Here is a 27,492-nt window from a genome sequence, read left to right as displayed (position 1 = left end):
AGCTCAATGGTCTTTGCCTTGGCTGCCTTCCAGATCAGGCTTATAACCAGCCTATTATGGGCCACAAATTAAAGAAAATTCAATCCCATTTAAGCACAACATGAACAGTTTTGATGCCAAAACCATAAACTCTGTTTATTAAACTCTACGATCCAAACTTTAGAACAACTTGCAAACAATTGAAGGTTAGACCACAGTAATAATAACCAATTCTATTCCTTTCCAAAATTTAAACATAAAATAGTATCTTTCTTTCCAATAGCATATAAACTTTTCCTTTCTTTACAAAACAAAATTCTAGACAGTAGCCATTTAGAAGATATTTCTATATTTTCCCTGCAAAGGATAGGGCTGCATCCCTCTGGAGACACACATGATAACCCGGACATGATATAAGGCACTTATATACGTTAAATAAACATGATGTCATTGCATATATAAAAGAAGCATGATATTAGGCAATTATAGTTGCAAATAATATAATTAAACATGTAAAAATTATACATCCATACATAAAAGAAACATGTAAAGTAACTGCATATATAAAACACAATATAAAATATGATATAAGGCAATTACAGATGTCAAAGGAACGTGATATTACATATGTAAAAAACATGATTATATGTATAAAAAAGCATGATACAAGGTGTCAGGATCTAGGCTGCTGGGCACCAATAACCATACACTGAGGCCAGATTCTATCTAATATCTTTATTAAAGGAATATATAAAGTCAATAAAAACAAGTGTAGAATAAAGTTCAGAAGCAGACCTTTCAAATGAGGCCAAATATAGTCCAGCAGATTATTGTCCAATATGAAATATTAGAGTCCAAAGATTATAATCCAATAACCGCAACACACGGTTTGCCAAGCAAAGCGTTGGGAAAACAGAAAAAGTCTTGAATCCAATGAAGCTTGACACAAGGCTGAAAGTTACTTGGAACGTGGCTGGAGCTGTGGCTAAAGGCAAAGCAACTTGAAGCATGGAACAAGATCTGTGGTAAATCCGTGAGACGAGGACAAGGCTTGGAACTAGATTCAGGAGGCAAGGAACAGGATTCGAAGTCCACACACACATGACCTCTCTCCAGGAGCTGACGAATTGACTCCGCAAGGAATCCTTCGCGCAATTTCCCTATATTGGGTCTCGTTTCCCCAAACAACAATCACTTTCCCTAGAGAACAGGGAGCGAAGGAAACCAGCTTGCAGGTGCAAGACTCCCCGTATTTTCTCAGGGGAAATACTTCTAATCAGTGGCATATTTGGCAGCAAGGCGAGCACTACTTCTAAATTTTTCTCTCGATCCTCTATCAGTCGTGTAAGCCTGTTTTCTCCCATAAGGGGGAGAGTTCCCACCAAGGTCAGGTTTAATTGGTTCTTGGACTAGAACTTCAGGCAGCTGCCAAGGCTCTGACTCCGACCGGAAATCTGGGGAAAACTCCATATTTTCCTCCTCATCTGCCACAATACTGTCAGGAATAGGACTGCAGGGCCCATGAGTCATCACACTAGGCAACTGACACATCTAAAAGAAACACAATATAATTAACCTAGGTACAACAAATGTGAAAGAAGGCAACAATATACATAAAAAAACATTTCTGGACTCACAAATGTAGTCTAAGAGAATTGGGCTTCCATTCTCCAAACCTGAAACAAAGTGGGAGGAAATGTAAAGAGTGTTAATGATGCTCGAAATCAAATGTTGTTCTTTTACAAAGTCAAACTAAAACTAAGAATAAATGCTTCGGTCTTCTCCTGATCTTCTTATCTCCTCACCTTGCGTCCAGCCGAGTTACGTCCGCACTTGCGATACAGCGACCTCTTCCCTTGGCTCAGTGGGCAGTATTTTAAAGTATGGGCCTTTTCGCCCGTGGCACCGCAGAGCGGACAGGTGTATTTGCGCAAGATGGGGCACTCCACGGTGCCGTCCATCCCCTTCAGCCGGTGGGACGAATAGACCTGCTTGGATTCCCCGTTGTGTTTGCAGAAATTGCAAATCTCCTTGTTTTGGGAAGCCTGGCCATTGGCACTACCTTTGGAGCTCTTGCTGCTGGAACTGCTTCCATTAACCCATTGTGATGCTGTTTCAAAGTTGTCCTCGTTGAGGACTAGCTGCATGTCGTACTCCATTGTGTCCCAACTCTGAGATGGAAATGGGACCTTCTTGCGTTCCGCGATGATCTCCGTAACCACTTTCGCAAGGCTCAGATAGCCCTTCCATCTGTCAAACTCCCTGAACATGGAAGGGGCATAATGTGGCACGTGCATGGCTGATCTGAATGCCACATATTGGAGGCGGAGTCTTTGTTTTATATATAAGGGGAGGGGTTCCAAACCTTTCACATTGGACCCTCCCATCTATTTTTACCCTCCTTTGCCCTAGATTTAACCCCCACATGTCTAGACAATCACAGCTTTTCAAGGAAGAGTTTGGTTTTTCCAATTTTTTAACTTCGGAGGTAATGCCACAGTTTCTCCCTTGAGGCAGTGGTTCTCGACTTGTGGGTCCCCAGATGTTTTGGCCTTCAACTCCCAGAAATCCTAACAGCTGGTAAAATGGCTGGGATTTCTGGGACTTGTAGGTAAAAACACCTGGAGATCCACAGGTTGAGAAACACTGCCTTAAGGGAACGTTAGCAGTTGTGGTTCTGTTTGTCCATCCAAGAATGAGTTGAATTTCTGCCTTGGATGAAATAGCAACATTGCACATCCAACGTTTGCAAAAGTCCTGAAGGACGGATCCAGTAATGATGAAGCCTGCAAGAGTGTTATATTGCTTTTGCATGGCAGAATAGCATTGGACTGGATGGTCTCTTCTACCTTTATGATTCTATGATGTTTGGCGCCATGACTCTATGATTCTATCATTTTAGGATTCTAGGACTTTTGGGATGATTCTGTTACTTGGTTCTTTGAGTCTATGACTTTAGGGACCATGTTTCTATTATTCCATGACTTCTGTGACCATATTTCTATGACTTTTGTGACCATTCATGGGCCATCCGGCTAGTATTCCGGGACGGTAAATGATATATCGGTTACAGCACCAGATATTTCTGGATACAGTAGAGTCTCGCTTATCCAACATTAACGGGCCAGCAGAACGTTGGATAAGCAAATATGTTGGATGATAAGGAGACATTAAGGAAAAGCCTTTTGAACAGCAAATTAGGTTATTTTACAAATTAAGCCCCAAAAAATCTTGTTTAACAGCAAATTAGACAGAAAAGGTAGTTCAATACGCAGTAATATTACGTAGTAATTACGAATTTAGCAACAAAATATCACAATATATTGAAAACATTGACTACAAAAATAAGTTGGATAATCCAGAACATTGGATAAGCGAGTGTTGGATGAGTGAGACTCTACTGTATATTGTTTTTGCATGGCAGAATGGCGTTGGACTGGATGGTCTCTTCTAGCTTTATGATTATATGATGTTTGGTGCCATGTTTCTATGATTCTATCATTATGTTGTCGAGCAATTTAGAACAGTATAGGATACCGCTAACTGTTTCTTTGAGTGGTGTTCTGTGGAAACACAACCCGCCCATCCTCCCCCGCTGATTTCATGAAAATAAAAGAAAAGAAAGAATAAGCCACATCCGGCAAGGCCCACACACTGAAATACTAGGCCGGCCATCGTTGGCCGGCAAGCTTCCCTGAGTGGAAGAAATAGAGGCCGCCGCCCCAAAGAAGGGTTCTGTGCAAGATTGCACCTAGGGGTAAAGAACGACAGCCGCGAGAGAAGACAGAGGCGGTGCATCGTGGGAAACACGTCGACCACGTAGGCCGACAAGGCCCACACGTTGAAATACTAGGCGTGCCACCGTTGGCCGGCACGCTTCCCTCTGAGGAAGAAAGAGGGGCCGCCGCCCCAAAGGAGGCTTCTGTGCAAAATCGCATAAAGGGGTAAAGAACGACAGCCGGCGAGAGAAGAGAGAGGCGGTGCATCGTGGGAAACCCGACCACGTAGGCCGAGAGGCAGCAAAAAGAAAAGAAAAGAAAAGAAAAGAAAGAAAAAAGCCACAGGCGACAAGGCCCATACATTAAGCCGGGCCGGCCACTGTTTGCCGGCACGCATCCCTGAGAGAGAGAGAGAGAAAAAAAAAACCAGAGGACACCGCCCCAAAGGAGGCTTCTGTGCAAAATAGCATAAAGGGCTAAAGAACAACAGCCGGCGAGAGAAGAGAGAGGCGGTACATCGGGGAAACTCGGCCACGTAGGCCGAGAGGCAGCAAAGACCAAAGAAAAGTCAGAAAAAGCCACCGCCAAAAAGGCCCACACTATAAAATACTAGGCCGGCCACCGTTGGCCGGCACGATTCCCAGACAGGAAGAAAGAGGGGCCGTCGCCCCAAAGGAGGCTTCGGTGCAAACTCGCATAAAGGGGTAAAGAACGACAGCCGAGAGAGAAGAGAGAGGCGGTGCATCGGGGGAAACTCGGCCACGTAGGCCGAGAGGCAGCAAAGACCAAAGAAAAGACAGAAAAAGCCACCGCCAAAAAGGCCCACACTATAAAATACTAGGCCGGCCACCGTTGGCCGGCACGATTCCCAGACAGGAAGAAAGAGGGGCCGCCGCCCCAAAGGAGGCTTCGGTGCAAACTCGCATAAAGGGGTAAAGAACGACAGCCGAGAGAGAAGAGAGAGGCGGTGCATCGGGGGAAACTCGGCCACGTAGGCCGAGAGGCAGCAAAAAGAAAAGAAAAGAAAAGAAAAGAAAGAAAAAAGCCACAGGCGACAAGGCCCATACATTAAGCCGGGCCGGCCACTGTTTGCCGGCACGCATCCCTGAGAGAGAGAGAGAGAGAAAAAAAAAACCAGAGGACACCGCCCCAAAGGAGGCTTCTGTGCAAAATAGCATAAAGGGCTAAAGAACGACAGCCGGCGAGAGAAGAGAGAGGCGGTACATCGGGGAAACTCGGCCACGTAGGCCGAGAGGCAGCAAAGACCAAAGAAAAGACAGAAAAAGCCACCGCCAAAAAGGCCCACACTTTAAAATACTAGGCCGGCCACCGTTGGCCGGCACCCTTCCCAGAGAAAGAGAGAGAAGACCAAAAAAAAGGAAATGTGGGCCCAAGCCCCTCAGACCCGGGGGGCCGGCCACCGTTGGCCGGCCCCACGCCCACACGCCGCAACCCACGGGGAAGGGCAGGCTTTCTTCACGTCTGCTTGCAAAATGTGGGCCCAAGCCCCTCAGACCCGGGGGGCCGGCCACCGTTGGCCGGCCCCACGCCCACACCGCTGGACCCACAGGGGGAAGGGCATGCTTTCTTCACATCTGCTTGCAAAATGTGGGCCCAAGCCCCTCAGACCCGGGGGGCCGGCCACCGTTGGCCGGCCCCACGCCCACACCGCTGAACCCAGAGGGGGAAGGGCATGCTTTCTTCACGTCTGCTTTCAAAACGTGGGCCCAAGCCCATCAGACCCGGGGGGCCGGCCACCGTTGGCCGGCCCCACGCCCACACCGCTGAACCCAGAGGGGGAAGGGCATGCTTTCTTCACGTCTGCTTTCAAAATGTGGGCCCAAGCCCATCAGACCCGGGGGGCCGGCCACCGTTGGCCGGCCCCACGCCCACACACCACAACCCATGACACAAAGATACACTCCATAACAGCAAACCGTCTAGCCTCTGGAAAAATCTAGCCATTTCTGTAGTCAATGATTCCATTATATTGTGATATTTTGAAGCTAAATTCATAAAGTAAGCAATAGCAACATATCATTTCAGCATATAGAACGACTTCTTATGTCTCCTTGGTTGTATAACATGCATTTATGGTGCTTTATTTGGATAATAATAACCTGATATGATGTGTTATATGCTTTTCTTCAACAAGTCCAATCCAAGAAATCTGCTTATTTCAGCAGTGGTAGGCCCGTTTGGCTTTGATCAGTGAGACTCTTCTGTGTTCATGTTGGGTCAATAAGACATAAGATATAACTGAAGTCACAGTCAGCATACAGCATTACCAGCTTAAAAAACAGTGGTGTAAAAACACGGCTCGAGTCCGAGGACTGAAGAGGAGGTAGTTTGACAGTTAAAAAAATATACAGTGCGAAATACTATTGGCCTGTCAAGCTATTCTTAAATAGGCTACAAACGACCACACAGACCTATAATGCTTTTTGGAGGAGGAAGGTTTTAAGGCTCTGATGTTAGGCACATGTTTCCATGCAGTTCCACTGCAGGTAAGACTAGTGTGTTCTTCAGGGGTTATTAAAGTTCTCCTGCAGATAACCTGGATAGAGGGAAATGTCTTCAGTTGGTATACATACAGTTTAAGTAAACTTGAGGAAGTACAATTATGAAAGATATAGTGTGTAATGAAGTAGAAAGTAATTCAAAGTAGAAACAAAGCAGAAATGTTGATTCCAAAGGAAACATGAAGGCATTATTAAGTAATTGTTTTGAATAGCAAAAGAGATTCTGAGTGGATTGATTCTCTACTTCTTACTCTGCGTAAGATTATCATCACATGCTCTCGACTACACCCGCACAAGGCAATGGTACAGTAAAAGAAGACAATTTTGAGAAGTGGTAAAGGCCAAGGTGTCCCACTTCTTTCAGTGATTCCGCGTGCGCGGCCAGAGGGCGAGGGGAACAGCAAGAAACAGTTTCCACGAGACGGAACTTGCGCCCACTCCTTGAAAGCAGCCGCAAAGGCACACGCCCTGACGGGCAATCGGCAACGTCCGTGTGCGCGGACAGTGGGCAAGGGGAACCAAAGGCGGCCGTTCTGCCGCCACATCGTTGAGTACACTTCCTTTTAAGGTGAATGGGACACTGTCCCACAGTCTGTGATCACTCCACCCTCGTTATTACCAACAGACCAGCAAGAAACAGTTTCCACGAGACGGAACTTGCGCCCACTCCTTGAAAGCAGCCGCAAAGGCACACGCCCTGACGGGCAATCGGCAACGTCCGTGTGCGCGGACAGTGGGCAAGGGGAACCAAAGGCGGCCTTTCCGCAGCAACAGCGTCAATCACAACCTCTCAGGGTGATGGGAGACTGTACCACTGTCTTTGATCATTCCACCCTCTTCTATTGTTTTACCCACAGGCCAGCAAAAAACATTTACCACTCGGCGAAACGTTCTGCCAACACCTTGAAAGCAGCCGCAAAGGCACACGCCCTGACGGGCAATCGGCAACGTCCGTGTGCGCGGACAGTGGGCAAGGGGAACCAAAGGCGGCCGTTCCGCAGCAATAGCGTCAATCACAGCCTCTCAGGGTGATGGGAGACTTTGAATCGTTCCACACTCTTCTATCGTTTTACCCAAAGGCCAGCAAAAGGCAGTTCCCACTCTGGGTAACCTGCGCCCACACATTGCAAGCAGCCGCAAAGGAACACGCCCTGAAGGGGGAAGGGCATATACCTCTATAGTCTGGCGTCACATAGTCCGAGAGGCAGCAAAAAGAAAAGAAAAGTAAGGGAAAAAAACAAAGGGCAGCAAAGACCCCACCCTGTGCCAGCCGGCCACAGTTGGCCGGCATGCATCCCGGAGAATTCGGCACGGCCCTCCCACAAAGTTTTTTGTTTTTGCGACTTAAGCCTCTACCCACAGCAACACTCCACCACCCCAGGGGAAGGCCGTGTACCTCTTCTATCGTCCTGCCAACAAGCCAGCAAAAGGCAGTTCCCACTCTGGGTAACCTGCGCCCACACATTGCAAGCAGCCGCAAAGGAACACGCCCTGAAGGGGGAAGGGCATATACCTCTAGACTCTGGCGTCACATAGTCTGCGAGGCAGCAAAAAGAAAAGAAAAGTAAGGGAAAAAAACAAAGGGCAGCAAAGACCCCACCCTGAGCCAGCCGGCCACAGTTGACCGGCATGCATCCCGGAGAATTCGGCACGGCCCTCCCACAAAGTTTTTTGTTTTTGCGACTTAAGCCTCTACCCACAGCAACACTCCACCACCCCAGGGGAAGGCCGTGTACCTCTTCTATCGTCCTGCCAACAAGCCAGCAAAAGGCAGTTCCCACTCTGGGTAACCTGCGCCCACACATTGCAAGCAGCCGCAAAGGAACACGCCCTGAAGGGGGAAGGGCATATACCTCTATAGTCTGGCGTCACATAGTCCGAGAGGCAGCAAAAAGAAAAGAAAAGTAAGGGAAAAAAACAAAGGGCAGCAAAGACCCCACCCTGTGCCAGCCGGCCACAGTTGGCCGGCATGCATCCCGGAGAATTCGGCACGGCCCTCCCACAAAGTTTTTTGTTTTTGCGACTTAAGCCTCTACCCACAGCAACACTCCACCACCCCAGGGGAAGGCCGTGTACCTCTTCTATCGTCCTGCCAACAAGCCAGCAAAAGGCAGTTCCCACTCTGGGTAACCTGCGCCCACACATTGCAAGCAGCCGCAAAGGAACACGCCCTGAAGGGGGAAGGGCATATACCTCTAGACTCTGGCGTCACATAGTCCGAGAGGCAGCAAAAAGAAAAGAAAAGTAAGGGAAAAAAACAAAGGGCAGCAAAGACCCCACCCTGTGCCAGCCGGCCACAGTTGGCCGGCATGCATCCCGGAGAATTCGGCACGGCCCTCCCACAAAGTTTTTTGTTTTTGCGACTTAAGCCTCTACCCACAGCAACACTCCACCACCCCAGGGGAAGGCCGTGTACCTCTTCTATCGTCCTGCCAACAAGCCAGCAAAAGGCAGTTCCCACTCTGGGTAACCTGCGCCCACACATTGCAAGCAGCCGCAAAGGAACACGCCCTGAAGGGGGAAGGGCATATACCTCTAGACTCTGGCGTCACATAGTCCGAGAGGCAGCAAAAAGAAAAGAAAACTAAGGGAAAAAAACAAAGGGCAGCAAAGACCCCACCCTGAGCCAGCCGGCCACAGTTGACCGGCATGCATCCCGGAGAATTCGGCACGGCCCTCCCACAAAGTTTTTTGTTTTTGTGACTTAAACCTCTACCCACAGCAACACTCCACCACCCCAGGGGAAGGCCATGTACCTCTTCTATCGTCCTGCCAACAAGCCAGCAAAAGGCAGTTCCCACTCTGGGTAACCTGCGCCCACACATTGCAAGCAGCCGCAAAGGAACACGCCCTGAAGGGGGAAGGGCATATACCTCTATAGTCTGGCGTCACGTAGTCCGAGAGGCAGCAAAAAGAAAAGAAAAGTAAGGGAAAAAAACAAAGGGCAGCAAAGACCCCACCCTGAGACAGCCGGCCACAGTTGGCCGGCATGCATCCCGGAGAATTCGGCACGGCCCTCCCACAAAGTTTTTTGTTTTTGCGATTTAAGCCTCTACCCACAGCAACACCCCACCACCCAAGGGGAAGGCCGTGTACCTCTTCTATCGTCCTGCCAACAAGCCAGCAAAAGGCAATTCCCACTCGGCGTAACCTGCGCCCAAACATCTAAAGCAGCCGCAAGGCACACGTCCTGAAGGGGGAACGGCACCCTCTGCGTGCCAGGTCAAAGGGGGAGGGGACCCAAAAGCGGCCGTTTAACGACCACAGCGTAGACCACGGCATATAAAGGAGAAGGGACACTAGACAACCATTTGGAGAAATCCTGGCAAAGGCGGAGGAGTACCACTGTCTTTGATGATTCCCCCCTCCGAGTTATAAAGGCACCCTCCGCGTAAGCGGGCAGAGGGCTAGGGGACCCAAAGGCGGCCGTCCCATGACCACTGCGGCAACCACACCCGCTCTAGACAATGGGACACTGAAAGATGACAATTTAGAGAAGTTCTGTCCCAAGTCGAGGTGTATTAATTCCAGTGGATAAAGACATCCTCAAAGGTTCAGATGGACAGATAGTATACCTCTGTAAAGTGAGAGTCTGGCGTATTCCTACACCTGAAATGATTATCTGAAGTATCCACATCAAATATAACAGTGCTCTTTCTGTACAGGAGCTGCGAGGATCTGTAGAAGACCAAACAGTCATGGCTCGTGATGGTAATATTTCCCCCCCCCCCCAAATAAAAAGGGAATTGAATGAAATCCGAACAGAACACAAAGAGGAAGCATTATCTACCTTGGCTTTTATGGTCTAATTTTCCACAGAATATCCTTCAACCTCTACAGAGCCAGTATTACATGAGAGAAAACGTTTTGTAACTTCCGAATACAGAGATGGGCCAAAAGTATATTAAGTTCAACAGGGACAAATGAAAGATAGTACTTCTCTCCGCGATGGTTGTTCGGGAGTGGAACTGTCTCCCCCGGACTGTGTTGGAGGCCCCTTCTTTTGAAGCTTTTAAGCATAGGCTCGATGGCCATCTGTCGGGGATGCTTTGAATGATACTTCCTGCGTCTTTCTTGGGGGAGAACTCGATGGCCCATGAGTTCTATTCCAACTCTACTTTTCTATGATTCCATGATTACATGATTCGTGAAACGGCCCCTTGAGATGGATGAACCCAAAAACGTCAGTGGGGCAACGTCGAGTGATGAAAAAGAGGAGAAAGGAAGGGAAAAGAGAGAGGAAAGCATTGTAGGATAGAGGAGAGAGTTGTTGGACAGAGTCCAAAGGGGCCACCCCCCCGCCCGGACGCCCAAAAAATTGGCCAAAGTTACTCTGAAGCAGAGTTGGTTAAAGGAGGAGAACTGTTGCTCTAGGAGCAGTCGGTCTCAAAATCCAAATCTGGGAAATTCAACACAGGAAGGTTGGCCTTCAGGAAAACAAGTTTCTCAACTGTTTGAGGGTCCAGCAAGCTGCGGTGGGGCGTGACTACATCTCCCGCTATGCTGAAGACCCTTTCGCTCTGGACGCTGGTGGGAGGACAGCTGAGGAACTGGCGGGCTACGTGCGACAGATCCGGCCACATGTGTTCGCGTGAAGCCCAATAGGACAATGGATCACAAGAAATTATCTCCGGAGGCTCCTCAAAGTACCTGTTGACCGAGCATTCGGCCGAGTCTACCTTTTGAGCAGAAGCCAGCAAAGAGGATTCTTCAGAGCAGGCAAGTATGGCCACCGTCTCTGCAAAGAAAACGTTTCCTGTTCGCGGCTGGAGATCCGTATCCCTACGGCAACCCCCTACCGGCTCCGCGGGACTTTCCGTCTCGCCACTAGCGCTAGTGCTTGGGGTGACAGGCAGTTCTGGAAGAGGGGCCGCTGTGCCCGTTTCCTCCACCCTGGCAGCAAAGACCTCCCTCACAAGGTCAACAAGTTGGGCCTTCCACATGGTAAAGTCTTTTGGGCAGACGTTGTACTTTAGCCGTGGATCACACAAGGCCGCCAGCATATGGACCTTGCTGGAAAGAAGTGGCTCTAGCCGTTTCCGTACAGCAAAGGACAACCTCCTCACCACCTCCTGGACCGGCGGTGTCAGCGGTCCAGCCAGGGAGTCCATTGTTCGACCGGCCCCAAGCCTTTCTAGGTGCCTCCTTAGCCTCAAGACCATGGGCACTGCCTGGCTCAGAAGAGCTTTTGATTCCGAAAGTGTCTCAGTGGCATGTTTGAATGGCTTTAGTACGTCTACAAGCTGGGAGATGGTGTCCCACTCTTGCTTAGTTGGAACAAGCTTGCTAACAGGCGCAACCAAAGTGAGGGAGATGCCGTGTACCGCCTTCTGCTGCTCGACCATGCGTTCGAGCATTTTTAAGGTTGAATTCCACCGAGTCGAGACGTCCTGGAGCAGCTTGTGCTGCGGGAGGCCTTCAAGGCTCTGCCTGTCTCTCAGCTGCCGGGCTGCCTTGATGCTCCGGTGGAAGTAGCCCGCGATCTTTCTACAGCGCTCGATCAGCAGGGAGATGTTTGTGTTGCTGCCCGACTGCTCTTCCTGGCTCTTTAAACCTTCCTTGACGGTATTGTGAAGCAAGTGGGCCATGCAGGACACATTCTGAAACCCGGCACTTTCAACCGCTTTGATCATATTTTTCCCTGCGTCCGTCACCATAAAGCCCCTCCTCATTTCTTCCGGCCTACACTGCATCCATTCCCCCATCATGTTTTCCAGATAGTTGCAGATGGTCTCTGCCTTGTGATCACGATCAACTACCTCCAATGCGAGGAGTGCCCAACGATGGGATGTATCCATAGTGCCTTCCTTCTCCCACCAATGTGCCGTGAGAGAGAGGTAGGAGTGGCCTCCTCCCAAGCTTGACCAAATATCAGAGGTAAAATGGATGTGTCCTCCCATGGCGCTACGCAACATCTGGATAATGCGTTCCTTACAGCCCTCGTACAAGCCGGGGATTACTTTTCTGGAAAAGGTGTGACGGGAGGGGATTTTGTAGCGGGGGCACAGTCGTTTCATAAGGCGTACAAAGCCTTCTTGTTCTACCAGGCGGAAGGGATGGTGATCTAGGGCAATCATCTCTCCCACAGTTTGGGTTATCTGCTGGGGTGTGAGCAATGTTTCCCCCGTTTTCTTTCTGGGTAATGGAATGGCCCAATCCTCCATGGTGGACTGTGTCCGCCTTCCACTATCTTCACCTGGAGAACTTTGCGTGCTAAGGCTGCCACTGGAAGGGCTTGCAGTTCCCCCTCCCAGCGAAATGGAGGGATGGTGTCGCTTCATGTGAGAGCTCAACCCCGAGGTCGCAAGATGTCTCGTGTCTCTGCCTCTGCTGATATTTGCCCCACAGTGTCTACAAACTGCCAAAGTAGAACTCTGAGAGTGGACATGGAAATGGTCCCAAATAAATGACCTTGGCCTCCCCACAGCCACTGTGGCGACGCCCTCAGAGATGGGAGTCGTGGGCACCCTTTCAGCAGCATGAGGAAGTCTACGTTTTGATGGTAGTACCTCCTCTACCTCCTCCTCACTGTCAGTAGCGGGTGGAGGGGTGGGGTTATCTATATCCTCACTATCCACCACCTGTATTTCCACGACGGCAACACCTGTATGTTCCAATGATCGTCCAGTTGTCTCAGCTCCATGCGACAGCCGGCTCCGGGTGGATGCCTGTGAACTGTCTGCATTAGAACAGCCTGGTTCTTCATCAAGTCCACCCACTCCCATAGTTCGGCGTTCCAGACGTATGGGACCCACCTTAACTTTTTTGGCCCCCCACAGTGTCCTGGCCGTGGCTTGACCACTACTAGGACTTGCTCCCCCAGACCCGCGTACAGCTGAGCGCTTCATGTCAAGGGGAGTGTTTTCAGGTAACAGAAGGGATGATGGTTAGGTGTTGTGTTACTGGTGGGAAATATTTCTTGAATCTTGATTGGCAACGTGTTATATTCTGGCCAATTTACTGTTGCAAAAGCGTAGTCTATAACATTTAGTTACTTTTATTTATTTACAAGGGGATACCTGTACTTTCCAGTTCTACAGGAAAGTATGGGATATGCAACTCTTTCCCAAAGTTGTCTTGGGAAAATCAGGAAGCGTCCCTGGCAGACACACACACAAGGCAAGGCAGAAAGGCAAGCTTTTCTTTCCCCCAAAGGAGTTGTATTTTGAACAGGATGGGATATACAACTCTTTCCCAGAGCGTCCCTGCAGACACACACACAAGGCAAGGCAGAAAGGCAAGCTTTTCTTTCCCCCAAAGGAGTTGTATTTTGAACAGGATGGGATATGCAACTCTTTCCCAAAGCGTTCCTTGCAGACACACACACACCCGTAGCCCAGGGGAAGGCAAGGCAGAAAGGCAAGCTTTTATTTTCCCGAAAGGAGTTGTATTTTGAACAGGATGGGATATGCAACTCTTTCCCAGAGCGTCCCTGCAGACACACACACAAGGCAAGGCAGAAAGGCAAGCTTTTCTTTCCACAAAAGGAGTTGTATTTTGAACAGGATGGGATATGCAACTCTTTCCCAGAGCGTCCCTGCAGACACACACACAAGGCAAGGCAGAAAGGCAAGCTTTTCTTTCCACAAAAGGAGTTGTATTTTGAACAGGATGGGATATGCAACTCTTTCCCAAAGCGTTCCTTGCAGACACACACACACCCGTAGCCCAGGGGAAGGCAAGGCAGAAAGGCAAGCTTTTATTTTCCCGAAAGGAGTTGTATTTTGAACAGGATGGGATATGCAACTCTTTCCCAAAGCGTTCCTTGCAGACACACACACACCCGTAGCCCAGGGGAAGGCAAGGCAGAAAGGCAAGCTTTTATTTTCCCGAAAGGAGTTGTATTTTGAACAGGATGGGATATGCAACTCTTTCCCAGAGCGTCCCTGCAGACACACACACAAGGCAAGGCAGAAAGGCAAGCTTTTCTTTCCACAAAAGGAGTTGTATTTTGAACAGGATGGGATATGCAACTCTTTCCCAAAGCGTTCCTTGCAGACACACACACACCCGTAGCCCAGGGGAAGGCAAGGCAGAAAGGCAAGCTTTTATTTTCCCGAAAGGAGTTGTATTTTGAACAGGATGGGATATGCAACTCTTTCCCAGAGCGTCCCTGCAGACACACACACAAGGCAAGGCAGAAAGGCAAGCTTTTCTTTCCACAAAAGGAGTTGTATTTTGAACAGGATGGGATATGCAACTCTTTCCCAAAGCGTTCCTTGCAGACACACACACACCCGTAGCCCAGGGGAAGGCAAGGCAGAAAGGCAAGCTTTTATTTTCCCGAAAGGAGTTGTATTTTGAACAGGATGGGATATGCAACTCTTTCCCAAAGCGTTCCTTGCAGACACACACACACCCGTAGCCCAGGGGAAGGCAAGGCAGAAAGGCAAGCTTTTATTTTCCCGAAAGGAGTTGTATTTTGAACAGGATGGGATATGCAACTCTTTTTCAAAGCGTCCCTGGCAGACACACACACAAGGAAGGCAAGGCACAAAGGCAAGCTTTTCTTTCCCCAAAAGGAGTTGTATTTTGAACAGGATGGGATATGCAACTCTTTCCCAGAGCGTCCCTGCAGACACACACACAAGGCAAGGCAGAAAGGCAAGCTTTTCTTTCCACAAAAGGAGTTGTATTTTGAACAGGATGGGATATGCAACTCTTTCCCAAAGCGTTCCTTGCAGACACACACACACCCGTAGCCCAGGGGAAGGCAAGGCAGAAAGGCAAGCTTTTATTTTCCCGAAAGGAGTTGTATTTTGAACAGGATGGGATATGCAACTCTTTTTCAAAGCGTCCCTGCAGACACACACACAAGGCAAGGCAGAAAGGCAAGGTTTTCTTTCCCCAAAAGGAGTTGTATTTTGAACAGGATGGGATATGCAACTCTTTCCCAAAGCGTTCCTTGCAGACACACACACACCCGTAGCCCAGGGGAAGGCAAGGCAGAAAGGCAAGCTTTTATTTTCCCGAAAGGAGTTGTATTTTGAACAGGATGGGATATGCAACTCTTTTTCAAAGCGTCCCTGCAGACACACACACAAGGCAAGGCAGAAAGGCAAGCTTTTCTTTCCACAAAAGGAGTTGTATTTTGAACAGGATGGGATATGCAACTCTTTCCCAAAGCGTTCCTTGCAGACACACACACACCCGTAGCCCAGGGGAAGGCAAGGCAGAAAGGCAAGCTTTTATTTTCCCGAAAGGAGTTGTATTTTGAACAGGATGGGATATGCAACTCTTTTTCAAAGCGTCCCTGCAGACACACACACAAGGCAAGGCAGAAAGGCAAGCTTTTCTTTCCACAAAAGGAGTTGTATTTTGAACAGGATGGGATATGCAACTCTTTCCCAAAGCGTTCCTTGCAGACACACACACACCCGTAGCCCAGGGGAAGGCAAGGCAGAAAGGCAAGCTTTTATTTTCCCGAAAGGAGTTGTATTTTGAACAGGATGGGATATGCAACTCTTTTTCAAAGCGTCCCTGCAGACACACACACAAGGCAAGGCAGAAAGGCAAGCTTTTCTTTCCACAAAAGGAGTTGTATTTTGAACAGGATGGGATATGCAACTCTTTCCCAAAGCGTTCCTTGCAGACACACACACACCCGTAGCCCAGGGGAAGGCAAGGCAGAAAGGCAAGCTTTTATTTTCCCGAAAGGAGTTGTATTTTGAACAGGATGGGATATGCAACTCTTTTTCAAAGCGTCCCTGCAGACACACACACAAGGCAAGGCAGAAAGGCAAGCTTTTCTTTCCACAAAAGGAGTTGTATTTTGAACAGGATGGGATATGCAACTCTTTCCCAAAGCCTTCCTTGCAGACACACACACACCCGTAGCCCAGGGGAAGGCAAGGCAGAAAGGCAAGCTTTTATTTTCCCGAAAGGAGTTGTATTTTGAACAGGATGGGATATGCAACTCTTTTTCAAAGCGTCCCTGCAGACACACACACAAGGCAAGGCAGAAAGGCAAGCTTTTCTTTCCACAAAAGGAGTTGTATTTTGAACAGGATGGGATATGCAACTCTTTCCCAAAGCGTTCCTTGCAGACACACACACACCCGTAGCCCAGGGGAAGGCAAGGCAGAAAGGCAAGCTTTTATTTTCCCGAAAGGAGTTGTATTTTGAACAGGATGGGATATGCAACTCTTTCCCAGAGCGTCCCTGCAGACACACACACAAGGCAAGGCAGAAAGGCAAGCTTTTCTTTCCACAAAAGGAGTTGTATTTTGAACAGGATGGGATATGCAACTCTTTCCCAAAGCGTTCCTTGCAGACACACACACACCCGTAGCCCAGGGGAAGGCAAGGCAGAAAGGCAAGCTTTTATTTTCCCGAAAGGAGTTGTATTTTGAACAGGATGGGATATGCAACTCTTTTTCAAAGCGTCCCTGCAGACACACACACAAGGCAAGGCAGAAAGGCAAGCTTTTCTTTCCACAAAAGGAGTTGTATTTTGAACAGGATGGGATATGCAACTCTTTCCCAAAGCGTTCCTTGCAGACACACACACACCCGTAGCCCAGGGGAAGGCAAGGCAGAAAGGCAAGCTTTTATTTTCCCGAAAGGAGTTGTATTTTGAACAGGATGGGATATGCAACTCTTTCCCAAAGCGTTCCTTGCAGACACACACACACCCGTAGCCCAGGGGAAGGCAAGGCAGAAAGGCAAGCTTTTATTTTCCCGAAAGGAGTTGTATTTTGAACAGGATGGGATATGCAACTCTTTCCCAGAGCGTCCCTGCAGACACACACACAAGGCAAGCCACAAAGGCAAGCTTTTCTTTCACCAAAAGGAGTTGTATTTTGAACAGGATGGGATATGCAACTCTTTTTCAAAGCGTCCCTGGCAGACACACACACAAGGAAGGCAAGGCACAAAGGCAAGCTTTTCTTTCCCCAAAAGGAGTTGTATTTTGAACAGGAAAAACACCCACAGGACAGCCCTTTGCAAGTTTGCAACAACAAAACAAATAGAAAGACCTAAGACCCACACCACCAAACTCAGCCACAGACCACCCCACCTTTTCTCCTGTCCTGGTCTTCACACAGCCATGCTGTGACGCAGCAATGTTTCCTGCCTGCCTACACCAATGAATCTCTACCCTTCCACCCTCTCCAAAAGTCCCAGTGCGACTGAGCCACGAGGCGTGTGCACGCTGTTTTCATTAAGCACGTCCTACCAGCCCCTCCCCCTGGTTAAACGTGCTCTCTGATTGGCTACAAGGGGCAAACAACACACTAGATTGCCCCAGTGGACTTAAAAAAGTTTGGATGATTTGACAAAGCATTTTTTAAAAACGAAAAAAAAGGCGCCATTACGGAAAACGGCCAATCGCGGTTCGAAACCGCGATATCCAGGCGTGTGGACAGCCAAGATTCAATATTGCTTCAAAAAATCCGAAAAAAACGAATCAATAACGGTAAACGGGGAAAACGAATTATTTGAGCAAGCCTAATGCCTAGGGATATCGGAGATCTCTCCAAGTCTTAATGACAAATAGCTACAGCCTCAAAATAGACTTGGCAGAATTCAGAACCACATTGGAACAATTTTGGCCAGTCTTTTTTTTTTTTATCCTACTGGATTAGTACAAGTCCTAAATAAAAGGAGTCTGATATGGGCCATTCTGGATGGGTTCTGAATCTAGTTAAACTGAATTAGATCCTAATTTGAAATTCAAACATGTTTGCCTACAAAATGTGGCAAGACAACAGAGAAGGGAGGGAAATTGGACATTGCTGATTGACGGGGATTGTTTCTGATGTGGATGACCTTCCAAACAGTATTGTAGGGAGGAATAGTATTCTTTTGCGGTTTCATATTTCTCTCTTAGCAGGTAGAACGTGTTTGAAAGAGCATTTACAAGTGTTTGGTGGTAACTTATCTTTCATTCAGTCAGTATAAATCATGAGTCCTTTCCCAATTCAGTCATGAATTATTACAGCTATTTTCTCTGTGTTTGTGGATGATTGAGTAAATATGTGTGTTGATGTCAGTATTATCTTAAAAGTTGAATTATAGGATCGTAACAGCTGAAAGGGAGCAGAAGGGCCATCTAGTCCAAAACCCCAACATGTAGAATACTCAACTAAATCTTTTGAAACCCAAAAGAACAGTAGTTCTGTTAAGCAGATGTACTTCTCACTTTCTCACACAATATTTTGGCCTTGGTTTAAAGGACAAATTCTAGTCTTAATTTCTATTTCTATTTCTCTTTCATTTTTTCAGTTTATGTATCTGTACCCATAAATTTTTATTTCAATTGTTGCACAAAATATGTCTTAGCATAGTAACAGCACATACTTGATCAAAGTTTTAAAATTGCTAGAATATGCACTCTTACTGTTTGCACCCTGCCGTTTTCCAGGGTTAATTTCTCGTAAAAGAACTGCCATATAACTGCCATATTTCCTAATTCCAGACATTTTCTTGAAATGAAATTCAGGGAAACCTTAAAAGTGGATGGCAGCAACAAGGAAACAGGAGCTATCTGTCTATAATTTGGCAGAGTTAACTCCTATAAGTATGCTATCTTTTCACCAGATATCATATCATTATGTGTGAGACACAATATGATGTGACCATTTTATTTTCGTTGTGTAACTAAATCGTCATTTGTAAATGTCTCCAAGTTGGCTCTACCATGATGATCCCTTCATAGGGTTTTCATGGCAGGATTTCTTCAGAGGAAGCCCTCCTTTCTCTGGCTCTGAGAAAGAATGAGCAAAGCAAACAATTTGGTCAAAGGTTCATGTTGTGCTAGAGTAAAAAAAAAAAAAAGTGCTGGAAATACATATTTTCCCCCAAACCAAGAACTCAGCTGTTTTATATGATCTCTTGAGTTGCTGAAGGGAATCTGTGGTTTAGTCTGACACTGATGGAACACAACCTGGAGAGCTTTGATGCGTATCACCTAAAGAACTGTCTTCATAGTTACTGAATTTTCCAAGTCTGCATGAGGCCAGGGGCAAGGGGGGGATAACTTTGAAAAATGATGTCCTATATCTTGTGACAACGTCTTGCAAGTGTTAAGTAGGCCATTTGTAGGTTTAGATTGAGGGGATGAATGGGGTCACAGTCTGGGGATTTATTTATTTGTCACTTTGTGGCTAGCTCTTTTTTGTCCAACAAGAGTTTTAGAATTGTGAGTTATTGTGTAGATAAATCTAATGAATTCAGTGACTTCATTCTGTTCTTAGTCTCAACTGGAGTACCCTATATACTCATGTATAAATTGGTCTCATGTTCAAGTCGAGAGAAAGTTTTACGGAGCTGAGTATATTTTAGTATGGAGACAAAAAGGTTAAGAGAAGGTTAAGATGTGACATGGTAACCATGTTTAAAGATTTTGCATAATGTTGGTTGAAATTGGATCTGACTTGCTGTCTGATGCTCTAGAGCAGGGATCCCCAAACTAAGGCCCGGGGGCCAGATGCAGCCCTCCAAGGTCATTTACCTGCCCCCCACTCTCAGTTTTAGACTTAGGCTTGCCCAAAGTCTGAAATGACTTGAAGGCATACAACAGTCCTAATTAACTTGACTATCTCATTGGCCAGAAGCAGGCCCACACTTCCCATTGAAATACTGATAGGCTTATATTGGTTAAATTTGTTTTGATTTTTAAATATTGTATTGTTCTTTTATTGTTGCTGTTTTGTTTTTGTTTTTTGCACTACAAATAAGACATGTGCAGTGTGCATAGGAATTTATTTGTATTTTTTTTCAAATGATAATTCGGCCCCTCAAATGTCTGAGGGACCCTGAACCGGCCCTCCACTTAAAAAGTTTGAGGACCCCTGCTCTAGAGATTTTTAAACAGGGACTGGATGGCCATTTGTTGGGGGTGCTTTGATTCTATATTCCTGCAAGGACAAATTGAGTTAGATTGGATGTTCTTTCTGCTGTCTTCCAACTATGACTCTAACGGTAACTGGAAAAGTATAACTGAAATATAAGGAAGCATCTTCCTCGGTCTTGGAATAGTTGCTAGTTATTTGCTACTAAGCCAATTTGAGCACACCAATCTTGTCCAATTTGGAAGCTGAGTGAGCCAGGCCTTAATAATACCACAAGGGAATCCCTAGGTGAGAACAGAAAAGAATCCCACCTGACATCCAGGAGAGCCACTCACTGCCGGTTGACAATACTGGGATCAATGGGCAAAGGATCTGACTTAGGAGAAAGCATGTTTCCTGTGTTTCAATGCTTGCATTTATTCCTTGCCTTTATTCCGTCTTAAAATAGACAGAACTCTCTGGACATCATCTCATTTGGGGACTAACCTTCTGGAAGGTTACTGTATTACATGCTTTCAGACTATGCCCTTATTATTACTCGTTGTCCAGAGAGTATTCTGAAGGCAGATCACATAGCCTCAGCCTCTGAAACCGAAACAAATCAGCATCTCACCCATATGTGAAGGGGAGACCTCTTGGGAACCCATTCTGACCCTCCTGAAGGAAGAAAAGAATGCAATGGAAATACACACTTTTATTATTTAAAACTGTTTTTAGCTGTGATCTGCATGATTTCTTAAGCAAGTGGTTCTCGGCCAGAGAGATTCCAGGAGTTGCTGGTCTTATGTTCCCATAATTTCTTGTTATTATCCCTCCTGGTTGGAATGTCTGAGAACTCAAGGCCAGGAACAACTGAGCACATTTTGATGTTTGACAGCCACTATTTTGAACATCAGTCCCAAGAAGATCTCAGCCTTTAAATCAGATTCCCTATATCTGTTGAAATCCCTTCCTGTGTGGCTTTGGATCCTAGCTCCCAGCATTCCTGAAAATGGGACCAAGTCAAAACCCAGGAACAGCAAGGTTGAGGAAAGTTCTGGCTTGTGCACAAACAATAAGCCATGAGAGTTGTGTTGTGGCGGTGGTGGTGGTGGTATATCTTCAAGATGTTTCTGACTTTTTGTGACTCCTAGGCAGAGCCGGCCCTAGGTATTTTTCAAGTGTAGGCGAACAGAATTTTGGCGCCCCCCCCCCCCCAAAAAAAAAACCAATCACTGAAAAATAAAAGCATTGGATAAGCGTAAATGTTGGATAATAAAGAGGGATTAAGGAAAAGCCTATTAAACATCAAATTACATTAAGATTATACAAATTAAGCACTAAAACATGTTTTACAACAAATCACCAGAAAAGCAGTTCAATACCTTGCGGAGGCAGGCCGCAGGAGACAGGAGTTGCCTCGATGGCGCCCCCAACAAGATGGCGCCACAGGCAACTGCCTAGTTGGCCTGGTGGTTGAACCGCCTCTGCTCCTAGGTGAACCTATCACTAGTTTTGTTCAGCAGGAGTTTGCCATTGCTCTCCTCTGAGGGTTCGGGTGACTTGCCTAACACAACCCAGTGAGTTTCCATGGCAAAGTCCAAATGTAAAACCTGATCTTCCAATGACCTTGCCACTATACCATGTTGGTCTTCATGCCGTGCCAGCTGTGATTTGCAAATTGCATACTTTGATCTCTGGTGGGAAGAGTTCATGCAATACTAATCTCTATACTTTTTGTCAATATAACTTCAGTAACATCAATTTTGAGTATGAGGAAGTCCAGGATGCACGGGACACATTGTCTGATGCCACCTAACAAAAAAACCCCTGGATCTCACAATTTCTTAGATTTTGGGTTGATAGGGGACATAAATGACAGGGATCCAATTTCTTTGGTTATGTCTAAGACAGAATTTCAACAGAATTTCTACACTTGCTGATTCCATCTTTTACAAAGCCATTAAAGGAACACATGCTCGGTGTCTTGTTTCACCTGGCAATGTTGCTCCCTGGTAGGAAAAGGAACAGGACTTTGGTAAGGGCTTTTGACTAATTTATATAGCAGTTGTAGGGAAGGTCAACATTTTCATCTTGTTCTAAGAACTGATTGCAAGAATAAATATGCTAAACTATTTGAGAGCAGAGTATATTTCAACTTTCGAAAAATATTATTCCTTGGTATCATTAATTTGAAGAACATTGATCTAGATCAAGGGTGGTGAAAGTTTGCTCCCTCCCAACACCACTGTCAAGTATGGTGGTCTCTCACCTTTCAAAGTGACCCCTCAAAAGCACTGAAGATAGGGGAAAAGCAGCCAAAAATGGCCCAAATGGTGACCAGATGTAATACGTTATTATTTTCAATGTGCTCAAACATTTTGATGTGACTCACAAGGGTAAAGAACTGATCCTGTTCCTCATGCATTTTCCTAGTCATGGTCTATGTGCATGAAGACTTATTTTCAAAAATGCAGAAAGCCCTGTGAATTAAAAATTCTTTTTCTCGCACTTCCTTTCTCTCCTTCTATAAATTTCAAAATTCTTGCATAACTTTCTGGATGTAGGATTTGGTCAAATATAAAACACTGAATGGGACCAATATGGGAACCATGACTTACGTTCTCATCCTACTTTGTCATCTCCTCTCCCCAACTACTTCAGTTTTAGGTCTTATGAATGTTCTAAAATCCATAGTTAATTAGATGCTGTTTGAAAGATAATTGTAACAGCCTTTCTATAAGCTACAGAGAAATTATATCCCAATTTCTTTCCCATCTTCTGCCTCTAAGATACTGCTGCTAAGAAAGCATTAATAATTTTAACAACTATACAAAAAGAAACATTTTAATACAAATGCAAAAAAAGTGTGCCAATACCTCTATGTGAAGTAACGCTGGAGGCGGAGGGGTAGTGTTTTTTTTCCTGTATTTGTTTCCACTTCCAATAGAATGATTTTAGAAATGTTCAGTCTAGAGACAAATTGGCTTCACTTTCTCGCCCAGGACATTACTTTCTTCCAAGATCTTACCCATCTCAGGTTCTTTTGCGACTGGGGTTTTGTGTTCATTAATCTTGGACCCACAATGACTCCCAGGAAATAAATTGTCACCTTGCCACTGTTTTTCCATTCTGAGCGTGAATGCTCTCCTTCCCCTCCCTCCCTTTATAATTGTACCTTCACCAGAAGTGAATGATATGAGCACATTAGCAACAGTTCTGTACTACCTTCCATGAGAGGAGCCAAAGCACTTTATAAAAACAAAACAGGTATAAATATATAAAGCCATTAAAATGGGTATTGAAATGGAAAAGAGCAGGGAGAAGTTAATTTGCTCAAAGGTTTTGGGCAGAAGGATAATATGACACTCTCAAAAGAGGGCATCTCACATTTTCTTTGTTTTTAAGGATTTGTTTGTTGTTAATTGCCATTGGCAAATTTGATTTATGACCCTTTGAAAAAGAGACTTCCAACTAAACCTGTTATCAAGAGCTCTGTTTATGACTTGCAGACTCAGGTCAATCATGGCTTCCTTGATTGAGTCCGTCCATCTGTAATGCTTCCTTCCTCTTTTCCTACTGCCTTCTAACTGATCAAGAATCTTTGTCCTTTTGAGTGAACTATGCCTTTTATAAATGTCCAAGGTATGACTGTCTGAGCTTAGTCATCTTGCCTTCTGGTTTAAGTAAGATTTTCCCTTCCTGTGAACATAAAGGATTTATTGGATTCCCTTTTCAAACACAGAATTGGCAAAAAGTCTACCCCCTTCCAGATTTCCACAGATTTGTGTTTGGTATGGACAATGGATCCACATCACTGCCAGAAGAATACTTTTATTGGTGATAAATAGATGTAGCAGATAATCCACAACAAAGGGGAACATCACATTGACAGCAAGCTCTTAACCAACTAATTTCCCCAGGGTCAAAACTCCCAACTCCCATGACTGGATAGCAGAACCTGTGGGCTAGCATGTCACCCAATCCCCAGGATAAGGCAAATGGAAGATGTCTTCAGGAGGTTGTATTGTGCAGAACCCAAACAAAGGTGATTTAAGCACACATTGTAATAACTATGAAAATGGTAGAAGCAAGTTGCTAATAGAAAATCCTATTCCCAGGTGCCACTAGATCAGTGGTTCTCAACCTTGGCCTTCAACTCCCAGAAATCCTAACAGCTGGTAAACTAGCTGGGATTTCTAGGAGATGTAGGCCAAAACACCTGGGGACCCACAGGTTGAGAACCATTGCTCTAGATCCTTAAACTGCCAGGCTAATGTAAAATTATTTAGCAGGAGATGGTATACGCTAAATGTCACTACCAGTTGGTCTGCCAGTTGTAGAGCACCAAGAACTCAGGGAAGACTGTTCTGGGTACTTTGCCAAATGAGAAGAGCTTCAGTAGACTGAATGACTGTTTATACTTTTGTGCTCGTCTCCAGACAACCAAACAGAATAACATGAGTAGGTGTGACTTTTATCTTCCACAGCCTTATTGCCAGGGTTCACTACCTCTCTGCTTTTTACAAGCTGTGACCTAGTTTGTGAGGAAGGGGGATAATCAATATTATTTGTATTTTATTAACATTTAGATCTTAAACAGGACAGGAGACTTAACTGAACCATGAGGAACACTACAAACCAATGACAAGGGTGTTGGAGTCCCCCAGTGCCACCTTCTGATTGCACTCCTCCAGGAAGGATGGAAACCACTGTAATACATTCCAAGCCCCATCCCAGCACAGTGGGTCACCAAGATGCTATGGCCGATGATATCAGAGCTACTGAGACTTTGTGGATGACCTACACTATTCTGTCAGAACCAACAGAATAGTATAGGTCATCTAACAAGTTAACCAAAGATAATAGCCAGATTAAACTAGATTAAAATGGATCTAGATAATCTGTTTTATCCAGGAACCCCTGAAAATGGGAAGCCACAGCATTCTCCAGAACGAACCTTGGCTAAATGGGGAACATTACAGACTGTTCAGTAACTGTCTTGGACAATGAGGTTCAAGGAAGGTTGGTTTTTTTCCAGAAATAACCTCACCACAGTCTCTTTTGGGCAGAAAGGAATCCTGCTTTGGTACAGTGATGCATTCATCCCTTTTCATACCCACTCAGCCAGACCATCTCTACCTATTTTAATGAGCCAGATAGGGCAAGGATCCAACATTTACGGTGATGACTCCCAGCAAGATTCCTTTTAGCTTTGCCTCAGAGTAGGAGGTTGAGTTCGACAGTCTTTTCCTTTTACTTCAAAGCCTGGGTCCTCCTTCCTTTCCATGTCCTTCCGTGAAATTATTTTGGCCTAACAGTAGGGAGGAAATGGCTCAGCATCAAGACACAGCAACCTTGAATGGCTCTTGATAAATGCTTCTTCTCCCTCTCACCCCATGCAGAGCAGTCAAGGCATTGCCTGCAGGAGCCAAGGAGGCCGGCTTGGAAGTTGCTGCTTTCCTTCTCCCCTTAGTTTGAGGGCTTTGGGCTTTTAGCTTGCACAGTATTTAAGCACAGCACGACACCTCTCAGCTCCGCATTTCACACCACCACGGCTGTCCACAGAGGAAATAAAAACAGGTGTAAAATCCTCTCCAGCTAACTAATTCACGGATGAAAAATGTAATCCCCAGTTAATCTAATTCTTGCCTACTGTACAGCAGTGGCTTTGACAGGGCTGCTGTTGTCATCTGTTATGCTGTTTCTGCGTTCCTTCCTTAAATTGCCGGAGGGTTTTCCAAAAGGCTCTTTCTTCTCAATACTAAGCAGCCACAGAGTGTTTTCAGCATGATCGACCTTCAAGAAAATACTTTGGTTTAACCCCTTATTCCCTATCTTCTTCTGAGCCTGAACTGAAGCCGGAGAATACAGTTCAGTACTACAAAAACTCTGTAGATCCAGCAAAATTTCACTTTACACTGTTGGCTTATATAGGGGCTAAAAGTACCAAGTCGTAACCAACTCTGGTCCAGGATGCTACTAATATGAACTTCTCTTTTGTCCCAGATAAACACATGTTTTGCTTCCCAGTCATTTTATTGGTCGTCCTGAAGACCGAGCTTGGCTCACCATCAGTATATATATAAAAAGGACACCTCAACACATTGTGATAACCAACTCTGTAAGGAGGATGTTGCCATGAGATTTTTCTGTAATTTTGTTATTTTTTATGGGAAAGTCACTTGTGCATTTTTAAAAGAAAGAAATCTTACAACCTTGTGCATTTTTTTCCCAAATTGCCATCTTGGACATAGCCCAAATAATTTTTGTGTACACAATAATAATAATGACTCAATTAAAATATAATATTTAGTGTGTGCTGTCTAATTTGCTGTAATTTTTTTATTGTCTGATGTTGATGTTTAATATTTTATTATTTAAATTATTAAATTATTTGTTGGTTGCACCTTATTGGCATTGAATGTTTGCCGCTGTATATTTGTTGATAACTGCCCTGAGTTTCCATTGGGGGGATAGGGTGGGATACAAATAAAGTTTTTTTATTATTAACAATGTTTGTCAAAACAGATTGTTCACAAACATTGTCAAAAACTGGACACACACAGCCCCATATAGTGGTGAGGAAGCAAAGAAATCTTGTACCATCTCTGGGGCTTAGAAAAAGTTGTTAGTAGCATAAGTTTTCATAGACCTAAGTTATAAACACCTGTCATAAACATGGCAGAGATGTATTTTATTTGCAAGTAATATATTCAGCAATTTTTAGTTTCGATCTTTATGGTTGTTAAGTTTTATTTCTTACAATAAGGAAAAGTAGTAACCACAACACCCAGCATGTGTATAGAATGCAGAAATATTTTCAGCCCAGGCCATAATATTGAAGTCTGTTGCCAAAGTTTCTTTCTGCAAGGATCTTGTTGAGCCACAAGAGCAAACGTGTCCTTAGCTTGCTGCTTGCTAGGTGGAGTATATGTGTATGTCTCGTGTGTCTCTAAAATATGGTCCTAGCAGCTTCTTTCTTCTTCCCAGGTTCAAGACAAGTTCCGCCTGGATCTTTCCGATGAAGAAGCTGTCCACTACATGCAAAGCCTTATTGATGAAAGTGTTCATGCACTTTTCGCAGCTATGGTGGAGCAGATCCACAAGTTTGCCCAGGTAAGTCAACCAAAAGGTTTTTTTTTCTGGACCAGAGCAAAGTGTCTGTCTCGTTAGTCTTCCAGGAATGCCAAGATAGGTAGTTCTGGGATATTAAGCAATCCATAAAAGATCTTTTCTACCACAGTTCAGTGATGATGATCATATACAATGATATGATTTAGATAATTAACTTCTTTAATCTACTTTGAAAGCCAGCTAGAAACATGACCATCACTGCCTCTTGCAACAGTAAATTTCATACTGTGCCATGTATCTTAATGTCATTGTGCGCCTTCAAGTCATTTCTGGTGTTTGGCAATCCTAAGCAGTTTTCTGGGGCTGAAAGTATGTGACTCACCCAGTGGGCTTCATGGCCGAGCAGGGAATTAAACCCTG

At 45.6% G+C, this 27,492-nt stretch overlaps 1 protein-coding gene across 1 annotated transcript in view; it reads left to right on the top strand.

Moving 5' to 3' along the window:
- Window positions 1-27,492, top strand: part of pik3c3 (phosphatidylinositol 3-kinase catalytic subunit type 3) — a 132,414-nt gene that overhangs the window by 95,016 nt on the left and 9,906 nt on the right. The window contains exon 24 of the mRNA XM_008103672.3: window positions 26,989-27,114. Coding sequence (XP_008101879.1) covers window positions 26,989-27,114 — 126 coding nt within the window. The remainder of the gene's footprint in view (window positions 1-26,988; window positions 27,115-27,492) is intronic.

The sequence above is a fragment of the Anolis carolinensis genome, chromosome 2, assembly GCF_035594765.1.
Source record: "Anolis carolinensis isolate JA03-04 chromosome 2, rAnoCar3.1.pri, whole genome shotgun sequence".
In the NCBI taxonomy this organism is placed as follows: Eukaryota; Metazoa; Chordata; class Lepidosauria; order Squamata; family Dactyloidae; genus Anolis; species Anolis carolinensis.
The sequence above is the reverse complement of the archived record's forward strand: the minus strand, read 5'-3'. Positions and strand labels throughout refer to the sequence as shown.